The 13,015-nt window shown below is 36.5% G+C and overlaps 2 protein-coding genes across 3 annotated transcripts in view; both read right to left on the bottom strand.

Moving 5' to 3' along the window:
* Positions 1-13,015, bottom strand: part of LOC127952760 (guanylate-binding protein 1-like) — a 241,602-nt gene that overhangs the window by 160,461 nt on the left and 68,126 nt on the right. The window lies entirely within an intron of this gene.
* Positions 1-13,015, bottom strand: part of LOC127952764 (gastrula zinc finger protein XlCGF57.1) — a 71,712-nt gene that overhangs the window by 9,279 nt on the left and 49,418 nt on the right. The window contains exons 8-9 of one of the 2 annotated variants that reach the window (XM_052551482.1): positions 4,180-4,307; positions 3,732-3,888 (exon numbers count right to left, since the gene is read on the bottom strand). In XM_052551482.1, coding sequence (XP_052407442.1) covers positions 3,732-3,837 — 106 coding nt within the window. In that variant the 5' untranslated portion in view covers positions 3,838-3,888; positions 4,180-4,307. The remainder of the gene's footprint in view (positions 1-3,731; positions 3,889-4,179; positions 4,308-13,015) is intronic. The other variant, XM_052551481.1, reaches the window with a different exon arrangement.

Below are 13,015 nucleotides of genomic sequence, written 5' to 3'. Positions count from 1 at the left end.
TTTGAGTTACGGTATTCTTAAAAATTCTATCTAAAAATCTATCTATCTATGTATCTATCTTTCTATCATAGATCATAAATCATAAATCATGGTAAACTATGGTAAATCATGCTAGAATCAGTAAATCATATTTGAACATGGTAAATCATGGTAAACTATGATAAATCGTGGTAAACTATGTTAATCATGGTAAATCGTGGTAAACTATGGTAAATCATGCTAGAAACATGCTAGTCGCATGCTGGTCATGCTAGAAACATGCTAGCAACATGCTAGCAACATGCTAATCATGTTAGCAAAATGTTAGCGACATGCTAGAAACATGCTAATCATGCTAAAATCATGCTAGCAAACATGCTAGTCGAATGCTAGCCATGCTAGAAACATCTTAGCAACATGCTAATCATGTTAGCAAAATGTTAGCGACATGCTAACAATATACGAATCATGCTAGAAATATGGTAGCAACAATGCTAATCATGGTAAAATAATGCTAGCAACATGCTAGTCGCATGCTAATCATGCTAGAAACATGTTAAAAACATGATAGCAACATGGTAATCATGCTAGCAACGTACTATCAATATGCTAATCATGCTAGCAACATGCTAGTGGCATGCTAGTCATGCTAGTGGCATGCTAGTCATGCTAGCAACATGTTAATCATGTTAGTAACATGCTAGCGACATACAATATGGTAATCATGCTAGAAACATGCTAGCGACATGCAACATGGTGATCATGGTAGCAACATGCTAGTCGCATGCTAATCATGCTAGAAACAGGCTAGTCACATGCTAATCATGCTACAGAAATGCTAGCAACATGGTGATCATGGTAGCAACATGCTAATCATGCTAGAAACATGCTAGCATCATGCTTATCATGTTAAAATCATGTTAGCATGTTGCTAAAATGTTTGAAACAAGCTAGAAACATGTTAACAACATTCTAATCATGCTAGCAACATGCTAGTCGCATGCTAGTCATGCTAGAAACATGCTAGCAACATAGTAATCATGCTAGAAACATGCTAGCAAAATAGTAATCATGCTAGAAACATGCTAGCAACAGTAATCATGCTGGAAAATGCTAGCGACATGCTAGCAAACATTCTAATCATGCTAGAAAAATGCTAGCAACATGCTAATCATGGTAAAATCATGCTAACAACATGTTAGTCAACAACATGTTAGTCATGCTAGAAACATGCTAATCATGTTAGCATAAAGCTAGTCGCATGATAATCAACACTAACAACATGCTAAAATCATGTTAATCATGTTAGCAACATGCTAGTCGCATGCTAATCATGCTAGAAACATGCTAGTCATGCTAGAAAAATGCTAGCGGCATGCAACAACATGTTAGTCAACAACATGTTAGTCATGCTAGAAACATGCTAATCATGTTAGCATAAAGCTAGTCGCATGATAATCAACACTAACAACATGCTAAAATCATGTTAATCATGTTAGCAACATGCTAGTCGCATGCTAATGCTAGAAACATGCTAGTCATGCTAGAAAAATGCTAGCGGCATGCAAGCAACATGCTAATGCTAGAAACATGCTAATGATATGCTAACAACATGTTAATCACGCTAGAAACATTTTAGCAAAATGATAATCATGCTAGAAAAATGCTAGCAACATGCTAGTCATGTTAGAATAATTCGAACAACATGTAAGCAAAATGCTAATCATGCTAGAAACATGCTAATCACACTAGAGACATGCTAACAACATGCTAGTCGAATGCTCATCATGCTAGAAACATGCTAACAACATGCTAATCATGCTAGAAACATGTTACCAACGTGCTAGTCAAATGCTAATAATGCTAGAAATATACTAGCAACATGTTAGTCATGATAACAATATGCTAGAAACATGCTATTAACATGCTAAACATGCTAGAAACATGCTAGCAGCATGTTAATCATGTTAGAAACATGCTAGAAACATGGTAACGACATGCTAGTCATACTAACAACATGCTAGTAACTTGCTAATCATGCTAGAAACATTAGTCGCATGCATTCTTTCTGTCAAACGAATCTAATCATTTTTCTCTTTTGAACTAATTTATATCATTCTTTCTAACTAATCTATCTGTCATTCTTTCTAACTAATATATCATTTTTTTCTTTCAACTAATCTATCAATCTAACTTTAAACTATAAATTTCTAACTTCTTTAAACTTCTTCAAACTTTCTGGTCAGGCTTTCTCAAGCCAACTTAAAGTTTGTCTCAACAAACTTTTTTTTTCTAGTTTAAAATGTATGCATCGTTAATGTTAAAGTTGGTATATATTAGGGCTGTGCAAAAAATCAAATGCGATTTTCATGCACAACTTATCAGTAAAGATGCTCCTGTATTTAGTATATCTCCAGCTTGTATATCTCCAGCATGTGCGTTCAGATCAGGGTTGCCAGGTTTTCACAACAAATCCTGCCCAGTTGCTTCTCAAAATGCAAAAAAAATGTGTGTATAACCATTTATCAGTGTTTTTGTTCTTTGAATTAGTTTTTTTTCATAATTAATGTTTTTTAATATTTCAATATTTTACTTAATATAATTATGAAAAATTGAAATTTGCAGCATTTCTCAACTCCCACTACCTTGTTACTTTTCTTTCTGCAGTATAATCACAACAAAAACCTAAAAAGCACCGCAACTTTCATTGCAATTTTTTGGAAAAGCTCACGCAACATAGGGCATTTTAGGTTGCAACAATCACAAAAAAGCCCCGCTAAACCCTGGAGAGACTGGTCAGCAACATGAACATTATATTTGACTTTCTCTCTCTATAACTCCAATATTTCAAATTGGAGTTCAAATCAAGTGTTAAATCAGAGATATACATTTCAATTTAACATGTTACACAACTGTTTCTTATTTATTTCTCTCTCTCAGAGTTAAAACCTACAGCCAATGTGCAGCAACTGATGGAAAAGGGAGTCTTTTTGGTGTTTTTTTCTTGCACAAATTATATTTATAAAATATAAAAATGTCAATAAATTCATTCTTTAATCAATCTCGAGTTTTGTCTTGTTTCTCTACAACCATTACAATATCTGGCTATATCATTTAGTGACTGCATATTCTGATTCCATCTTTATTTTACCTGAAAACGAGCAAATTAATTAAACTTAAGGAGCTTGATCAATATACAGTATAATTCAAGAAATTAAGACTTAGTCAAATTTTTCATTTGTTTAAAGATTTACGTACATTTGTAATTTGTTTTGTGTAAATTTAACCTCTGATAAATTTTGAATAATAAAAGTTTATTATTAAAAGTGTTTATGTTTTGAATGATTGGATTGAATGATCTGTAAATGACCAAACCGAAAAAAATAAATAAAAAAAATTAAATAAAAAAAAAAACACATTTTATAAAATACAATAAAAATACTGCTGAGATTAAATGTCTTTGAAACAGTGCATGTACAAACTAAACCACCTGGGTCTTATAACTGTGGCCCTGAAACTGTAGGCTCTGATTGTGCAGGAACATACTGTAACAGTGAGCGCTGTCCGGGTCATTAAAAACAACATTAATATTATGTGCTTGTACTGTGTCTTTTGCGAAGGCGTCGAACACGTCTTATTATATCATTATATTGCAGCTCTATCATATAATCTGACTCCTCACTCCTTCAGTATATAACTGTGTTTGACACACACACATCTGATGAACTGTTTGAGGAAACACAAACACAAACCTGTCTTTTCTTCGATGACCTCCTCCTTGATCCTGCAGGACTCTGCTTCTGCTTCATTCATGATCTTTGTGTGATCTTCAGGAGATGAAAACACTCCAGCGTTCATTCATTCATCAGTCAGACACTGAGAAGCACACACACACCGAGGGATACACACCTGTCAGAGGCAGAAAAATAATTTACACCTGTTTGAACTCACATGTCGCGCATTACACGGCACTTAGACAGCATTACTTCTCCTCACAGATCACTCTTTCGATCAAGAGACACACACACACGAACACATCTCAGAAGTCTGACTGAATGTGACAGTGTTCCTCACACCGCTGCTACACGATTATTCCGGTCAGCAGACGCACGCGCACACATTTAGCAGTGCACCACACGAACGACCCGGTGAAGAACGGCTGTAACGAGCGAACTTTGTAACTGTATGAAGTTTGTTTACCGTCAACTGCTTCTCACCTCAGAAGAAAGCCGAGGCGCGCGTGGTGACGTCACCGGCGAGCGACGCGAAGTCCTTCTTCTTCTTCTTCTGCATCTCATGTCAAAGTCGCATTACCGCCCCCCACGAGCCTGGAGTGTGATATATATATTTTTTTATATTCAGTTTTTTTTATTAATAAAATACTTACTTTTATGCAGTTTGTAAAAAAAAAAACACACTTTAGTAAAATTTTAATTGAATAATAGAACCTGAACCTCAGCAAACAAATCAAATAAATAAAGGCAAAAGTCTTAACATTAAGACACTTCATCATTAGCGCAGGAAATATTCAGTCTAAATATTCAACATAAATTCAGTCTCCAATATCATTGAAATGCAGCCGGACACTGCTTCTTTTTTCGGGAAGAGAAAGGCCAAAAAACCATTTATGATACTTATTTGAAGAAAGCCCCTTCAATTCTGCTACAATTTAGTTAAAAAAATATGATTGTGTACAGCATAATATTAAACGTTTTCATAATTATGACTAGTATTTCTTTATAATTGAGAATATGCCTCATAATGATGAGAAACGTTCTCATAATAATGTGAATATATCCTCTATTGTATTCTGCAACAAAAACAATCAGAGCGCCTCGCTATCACTAGTTGTATTTTGATCTCCTGGGTCCGCTATTAGCTTATAGCCCGTTAGCATCAGCAGCGTGGTTGTTGCTAACCACGCTTACATTGCTAATACTCTATTCACACACATTACCATTGCTGTACTCACTGTTACTTGCTTTAATGGAGGATGTATGTCTACCTTTGATTGCAGCTGAGGCGAGCTGCATTCGGTGCAGTAGTGATGCGCGGGTCTTGGGAACGAATCAGTGAACGAATCATTTTGGTGAACGAACGAGCTGGAGGCAGTGGAGAAGCAGATTTGTGACCTGGAGGTGAGGCAGGCCCAGAGAGCAACATCTCCAGGACACTTCACTCCTTGTGACTAGTAAGACAATTCTCAGATAACTATTATGATGAGTTTTGTTCCACCCGCTTAAATGATAAAAGTACTTGCGCTGTAAAAACGATTAAGACTGTGTCTGTTCCCCGAATAGTGTGGTTAAAATATAAATATAATGTAGGATCTAGAAAAAATCTTATCGTAATTAAACCAGAAGCATGTAAAGTAAATGAACAAAGACAATTTTTAAAGTTTGGGCTCATAAATATTAGATCACTCACACCCAAAGCAGTTATTGTAAATGAAATGATCACAGATAATAGTTTTGATTTACTCTGCTTGACTGAAACCTGGCTAAAACCAAATGATTATTTTGGTCTAAATGAGTCTACTCCACCAAACTACTGTTATAAGCATGAGCTTATGTCTCCAGTTTGCTTTTAGGATGTACAATTTTTTTTATGTGAAACGAGGAGGCCTAGTCATATATTTTGTCTTATGTCAAAACAGGGTGTCCAACTTTACTATATGCTGTATTTTGGTAATGTCTGCACCAAGGAGGTCTGATCATATATTTGGTCTAATGTCCAATAGACTGTGCAGCTGCACCATATACTATACCCCTGCACTCTCTGCACATCCCATTCTCACGCAGGCCTCTACATACAGTCAAATGCATGATTATAACAGGAGGATAACTTGATACATAAATGGCTAGATTCACATCGATTATGCCTGATAAGTTTACATATTGACCAAAAAAAATCTTCTTCAAAAACAGGATACAGGTTTAACTCATTTGAAATACTTCAACTTAATGTTACACTGTCAGGTATGTATCTCTTGCTCTGTAAGAATTTGCAGATTTCCTCTCAGAAAGAAAGAAGAAAAGAGAGAAAAGAGAGCCGGCTCTGCCTCACCATTGGTTATGCAGGAAAATTATTAGTCTTCTTTTACATGACTATGACAATCGTTCTCATAATAATTACTTGCAGTAGTTTCCCATAATACTGAGAGACTTTCTTGTAATAATGACTTTGTCAGAATTAAAAACTACATTTATTATTGCTTCATGCACAAACATGTCATAAACATTTTTTCAAACAAATATCCTAAATCATAAACATCCTAAAGATCCTATTTTCACAGGAAACCTACAGCATAATGGTCAACAGGGGGCGCCGCCTTCAAGTTAGCCTCCTTTTATTTGATAACAATAAATGAAAATCATATCATAATTTATTTTACATCCAAAAATCAAAACAATATTTCTTTCATATGTGTGTGTGCGGGGGGCCAGACTAATGAGTATCTATGTAGGTACACAAACTTACGAACCGCTTGATGAATCTTTTATTCTCAATGCCAAAACACTGAATACTGTCAATTATTCCATCAGTCTGTGACAAACAACAATGCATACATTTCACTTATTAGTGTTTTACATAAAACCAGCATCTAATGATTTCATAATCAGAATCAGAATGAGCTTTATTGCCAGGGATGTTTACACATACGAGGAATTTGTTTTCGTGACAGATTTAACTACATTCCAGTAGCTTCAGATTATAATGAATAAGATACTGAGTATCTTTGGTGTACCAGTACTATGAAGCTATAAAAATAAGTAATTGTGGTATGTTGTTGTACCTGTTCTTCAACAAACACTGAGATACGTAGTTTGCACAGATATTTTTTTTATGGAGGCTTCAACTTCTGCCCAACCCCCATAAAAATGTTTGATTAATTAATTTGTGATAGCTTCCGTCCCTTTTAAAAACTAATTTGAAACAGCAGCAAACTGGGTCAGGTCCCCTGATCTGAGTCTGGATGGATTCAGCGTGTTTTTCGAGCAAAGCGAACATCAGAGAGTACAAGGCAGTCCCTCCAGGACTTCACGACTCGTTTGTGTGATTTTTGAGATCAAAATGACTAATTTTGCTGCAGCTTTTCTCAAAATTTGCAATGATATTTGCAGCATTTCTTCTAGTTTTGCAGTGAAAATATACCACAGAGCACATTCTTCTGACACTGTTATGACTCTTCTGACTTGGAGAGCCACTGTAAAAATACGTAACATTATAAAATACACTGACATATTAAACACACTGATTAAACTGAGGAGTTCACCGAGTGATGTTTTGCTGAAGTTACCTGTTAAGTGGCCACCCAATCTTTCAGTCATCTGCGTTGGATGCAGGCTTTCAAATAGCTCCGCTAGTCAGTTAATATATATATGTGTGTGTGTGTGTATTAGCACTATTGTTTCATTAATTCATTATTATAAGGAGTAATAGGCTGAATTGCAAATAGGTAGCCTAATTCTAACACACGGCATGACTATCCATCATTACATTTTTATATTTCTGTAGCCTACACAATAATATTCTTTTACACTGTAATCCTTTTGTTTTTAATATTAGGCATGTTTGTGTGATGCGCATCCCTGTGTGTAATAAACAAAATCAAAATTAAATAACAAATAATATTTAGGTTTGAGTTTGTCCATGGCGCAGTCTATTTTCAGCTCCTTAAAATAGCAATGCACCAGAACACACCTCTTTTTTAGACCAGCACACCCATGGGCGCACTAATTAAACATGGCACTGGACAGGAAAATGCATACGGTGCGGGACTGAAACTAGCAAACACACTTGCTCTGCACCCAGTGTATGATAGGGCCCATTGTATCAGGCACACACTTTTGACAGCAGGTTTGGACAATGAATATTTATGATATCACACCTGATCAGCATTGCCACGGATGGAGCATCAGTCACGACAGGTACTTCCCAGAACAGTAAAGAGCCAGACCCGAAATGTGTTAGTGGAGCATTTAGTGTGCTTAAAAAAAATACTGCGGTGACAATCAATCTTTGTCTGGCTTGAATATTTTAAATAGTCTGTGTGCACTCATGGGAGGACATCTTTTGTTTTCTTGGATGTTACTTGTGTCTCAGATTGGACTTCAGATACGGGTTTTCTACGAGTGTTGTTCATATTGAAAAAAGATTTTCCTTGTTTGATTCTGTGGAAGATTTTCTGGTAACACTTTAAAATAATGGTCCGTTGTTAATAAGTAACTACGCAGGAAGTAATAGGTAGTACTACATTAACACTTAACTTAATACTATTGTATTAATACTTAATACTATTGTTAATAATTACCATTATTTTAAAGTGTTACCGATTTTCTTAATAAGATTTGACTCAATCAAGTATAATCAAGATGAATCTAGTCACATATATGCATACGTGTCTTATTCCATTATAATCATATAGCCTTCGTGTGGAAGGAATGTGCCTATGTCTGCAAAAAACATCCTGACCACCACAGATAGGAAACATCTGGAAAAACATGCAATGGGCCTCTTTTCTTTACCATAGCAAGTCTATAGGGAGGTTTTAAATTTTTAAGCACAAGGAAAAGTCGGAACGCCCTGTATAGGTTATATAATGGGATGCCACTGAGCATTCGGGAGATCTTCTCACAGAGAACATCTCGGCTTTGTTTCTCTCTGAAATAAAGTCTATCTTCTGGAAACAAAACCCGGAGACTGTGTGATTCCTAAGATCCATGGCAGACAAAAATACACTACAATTCCTTAACTATTTATTGATTTTCCTAGAATACTCACTCAGTGACTTCAGAGTTTTATGTTTATTCCTACCTGCAGAGAGAAAGAAATTATAGACTTAGTTTAAACCTATCCTGAGTATGCATTTCTGTTTGAGCTTCATTCCACGTTTCAGATTTTCGTTATCCTTGCTTCTGAAGAAATTTGATACAACAATTTTTCTTGTCGTGCGGGAGTAGGTCTGCAAAGGAGCAACAGTCAGGTGAGAATAGAAAGTAGACAGCCTCTCACACACAATGCCACTGTGTTCCCAAGATTCACTGCAGTCATTGAACCCTTATGTTGTTTTAATTGTCTGCCAATTTCCACGTACATTTCATCAGAAAAGCAGTCTCAACAAGAAATGATTAATTGTCTTTCAGTCAACTGAACTGAAATAAATGTTTTGGTTTCTAGGAAAAGTCAATGCACAAAGAGATTGAAGAAGCAGATTGAAGAAGGCACAACGGAGAAAGGGCAAGATCATGATCCAGGTCAGAAAATCAACAGAGTGGTTTTGGATAATGTGTCTGGTCAGTTAATAAAGACAAACGAAGTTACAATTTCTTTAGTTACCAAACTCGTATTTGTCCGTGATTGTCACAGTACAGGGACAGAGAGAGCATGAAGAAGAGGAAGACATGAGTCAGGAGAGAGAGAGAGAGAGGACAGACATACAGAGAAAGAAATGTCCCGATAAAAGCACAGACAGCAGCTGCACCTTTAGATCAGTTTGGCTTAAGAGAAAAGGACACAGGCCCAAAACAGGCAGAATTACTCTATTATCCTCAGGAGAACGTTGGCTTACAAAAAAGATAATTCCAGCCAATCTGGTTTCAAACTTTTGCTTGGCTTGAGTACTCAAAGAAGACAGATTCTGCCTACTGCTTTGCCTTCTCTGTCTTTGGTACAAAACCCGAGGCATTTGTGAGTAGTGGATACAAAAACTGGAAAAAGGCGCTTAAAAGTATTTCACAAACATGAGGGGACTCAGTCACACATGGATTGTATTGTTTCCTGGAAAAGTTACAAGGAAAAGTTAGTGCATTACAGGGAAATGTTATGCAGCAGATTGAAGCAGCAAATGCTGATGAAATTAGACAAAGGGGATGTTGGGGAAGCAAGCTGTTTGTGCGAGAGGTCTTTCAGTGCTCTTCCTCGTCTCCGCAGCTGGCTAAAGAGAACAGTGGGTCAGACCAGGCTTCATCAACTGGCAGTTCTGGCCGTCGAGAAAGATGGTGTTGAGCAGTTGGACCATGATAAAATTATCAACAGGTTTGCTACTGTTAAGGAGAGAAGACACAGGTTGATGCTCAGTCATTGTGCTGCAAAAAACTTTGTCCCTGCTTCTCACAAGCTGCTTCATTTTCACTTGCTTTTCTTTCGTACTGATAGTTAACCACCGCCCCCACTTTAGTCAAGCCTCATACCGGTGTTGTTTTATAGTGCCGATATGGATAATCAAAGTTTATGGCTATTGTGTTATTTTCTGGTTAAAAGTTTATTTTGTCAGAAAAAAATCCTTATCTAAGGTTTCTATGTGAGCATAGAAATGCAAACAGTAAAATGTTGTGTTTGTACTGGTAACATGTGTACGTACAGTGAATAATGAATCAGGAAGTCTTCATGGTAAAAAAAAAAAAAAAAAAAAATCTACATTCCCAACTCAAAATGTTCTAGTGAGTGACCACATATAAATGTTTTTACAGTGTTGTATATGGCTCAGTCAGTACTTCTACTCCCATATATGAAATCAGGAAATACAATGGTATAGTGGATTCTAATTAGGTTAGAAGTATACAACCCTACCCTTATAGTCAAATAATATTTAATCATAACCTTATTGGGGACTAAGCACCACTAAAATGGAAATCCTAGAATCGCTCCTGGTTGGTGCATTGATAAAAACGTTCTTTGTGATTTCACTGCTCCAGATGTGAGGTCATGATGGAGTTTCTACCAGATAAAAAATTTGTTTTACAGCACAATATTTCTATTTATCAATGTGCTACGTATGTTGAATTGAATTGAATGCCTTTATAGTCATTGTATTTTTCAGCATTCAAAGAAATTAGGACCACTGCTCCTGGCTGGTGTTAGATAAACAAACGTATAACCACTAGGGGTGGAACGGTTCAACATTTTCACTGTTCAGTTTGTTCCACGGTTTTAGAGTCACGGTTTCGGTTTGGTTGTTTATGGAGAAACTATACTTTAAAAAATTATATATCTAACTACAAGCAACAGCACAAATAAATACAATAGAGTAAAGATAAAAATAAAATAAACAGTGATATTGTTTTTTTAGCATTCATTCTAGCATTAGTTTTTAGGTACAGAAATTTAATAAAGTAATCAAATGTAAAACAGCATCACACATTTGACTGTATAAATTAAAGATTGTTCTTTATTGAAGCTACAAAAGCTTTATAATCAAGAGCAGTGAGTGATTTCTCTGTTGTTGCTTTGGCTGTTAAATGTTTAAACTGACAAAGCTTAAATTAATTTAGTTTTAACACATATCAACATGTGCTGTTCAGGTCTCATCTGTGGGTGCGTGCTTATCAGCACCCGGGTGATGACAGAATAAATGACTGCTCATATTCCAGCATACTGCAATCACATTGATCAAGAGTGCATGGTTTGACCATGTTTTTATGTCTGGGAATCCAGAATGCACATGCATCAATAAAAACATATATTAACTGAACCCTGTTTGTTTTATGTGTTATTTATAGCAAACCATATTACAGATGCTTTGTCAGATTTAAGTTGAACCGCGTGTGCCGAACCGTGTGTGGTGAACCGTTGTTTTTTTTTTCGGCAAACCGTGCCGTCCCTAATAACCACAGACAATAGAGTGCCAAAGTTATGACGTCACTTTGTAGGACAACCCGGAAGTTAGCGGCGCATGGGTTGCGTCAATCGAAAAGCCATGCATTTTTCACATAGACTTTTGGAAAATCGCAAAAAATAAGATCTGTGTTCAACAAAGAGTTATGAGCCTTACACGTTTCATCAAGCTTCCTCAAACTTTATTTAAAAAAACACGCTTGCTCATTATGATCTGCGCTGTGTATGAAGACTTACCCACTTTTCCATGAGAATATTGCCTATTGTTTTTTTTTGGGGTTTTTTTCTCCAAAAATTTTAGAAACTAATTTTATGTGTGCCTCTCTGAGATTTTTTTAAATCTTTTGTTAATGTTTTATTTTTCGTTTATTATTTTGTAAGACACAAAATTAAACAAAAAAAATTCAACGGTTAAAACGATTCAGTTAGATTTGGTGAACTGGTTCAAGAAGATCCGGTTACAGCGAATGATTCGTTGAGGAACTGGATATCACAAACTGCTTTGTTTTGAACTCTCTCTCTCACAACAGACACGGAAGAGAAGACAATGCTGAATAAAGTCGTAGTTTTTGCTATTTTTGGACCAAAATGGATTTTCGATGCTTCAAAAAATTCGGTGCAGGTTGTACCAGTGGGCCTTTTTTGAAAGTGTTTATTTTGTATGTTCGTTCTGTTTGTTTGTGCTATTTACACAGTGTTTACGTTTTTTTCAAGTTTGTAAGTGTCCAGGTACAGAAACTGAATAATTAAATGTAAAAGCGTCTTGGAGCTCTGCGTAGGTTGGCCAACAAGCTTGATGTTGAAGGTAGGGCCAATGTCTATAAGGCACAAGTCAGGAGTACCATGGAGTACTCATGCCTTGCCTGGATGAACGCATCACAGACCACCCTTGGGTAGCTTGACAACATCCAGAAAAAGGCACTGAAAATCATTGGGAAGGATGAGGACACTGCCCTAAGGAAATATGCAATCAGCCAGCTCAGCCAACGTAGAACTGTTACAGCTTTTTAAAATGCACACTGAAAACTGTCCAGAGGATCTCAAAGCTCTACTACCCCCACCAGATCTCCCTTGCCGAACCACTCGGAGAGCACGACCAAGTCACGCCCTAAAACTCCCCAAGTCCAACACCAAATGCTTGGGGAGGAGTTTTCTTCATTCGGCTGTAACAACTTGGAACTGCCTCCCCTGTACTGTGGTAGGTGAAATCACCTCAAAGAATGTCCAGGCCTTCAAGAAGAGACTAAACAAACACCTACTCAGCTAAAAAACTGTAATCTCCTGATGCTTAATGTCACTTATCCTATATATCTAATCCTGAGCAGCTGCAGATCACGATAGGCTCTCGGAACATAGACTGTTAATGCCTGTATCTGCATAAGCTTAAATAAAAAAAATAGCACTGTAAAAATTAAACGTA

Source organism: Carassius gibelio, chromosome B3, assembly GCF_023724105.1.
Source record: "Carassius gibelio isolate Cgi1373 ecotype wild population from Czech Republic chromosome B3, carGib1.2-hapl.c, whole genome shotgun sequence".
NCBI lineage: Eukaryota > Metazoa > Chordata > Actinopteri > Cypriniformes > Cyprinidae > Carassius > Carassius gibelio.
The sequence above is the reverse complement of the archived record's forward strand: the minus strand, read 5'-3'. Positions and strand labels throughout refer to the sequence as shown.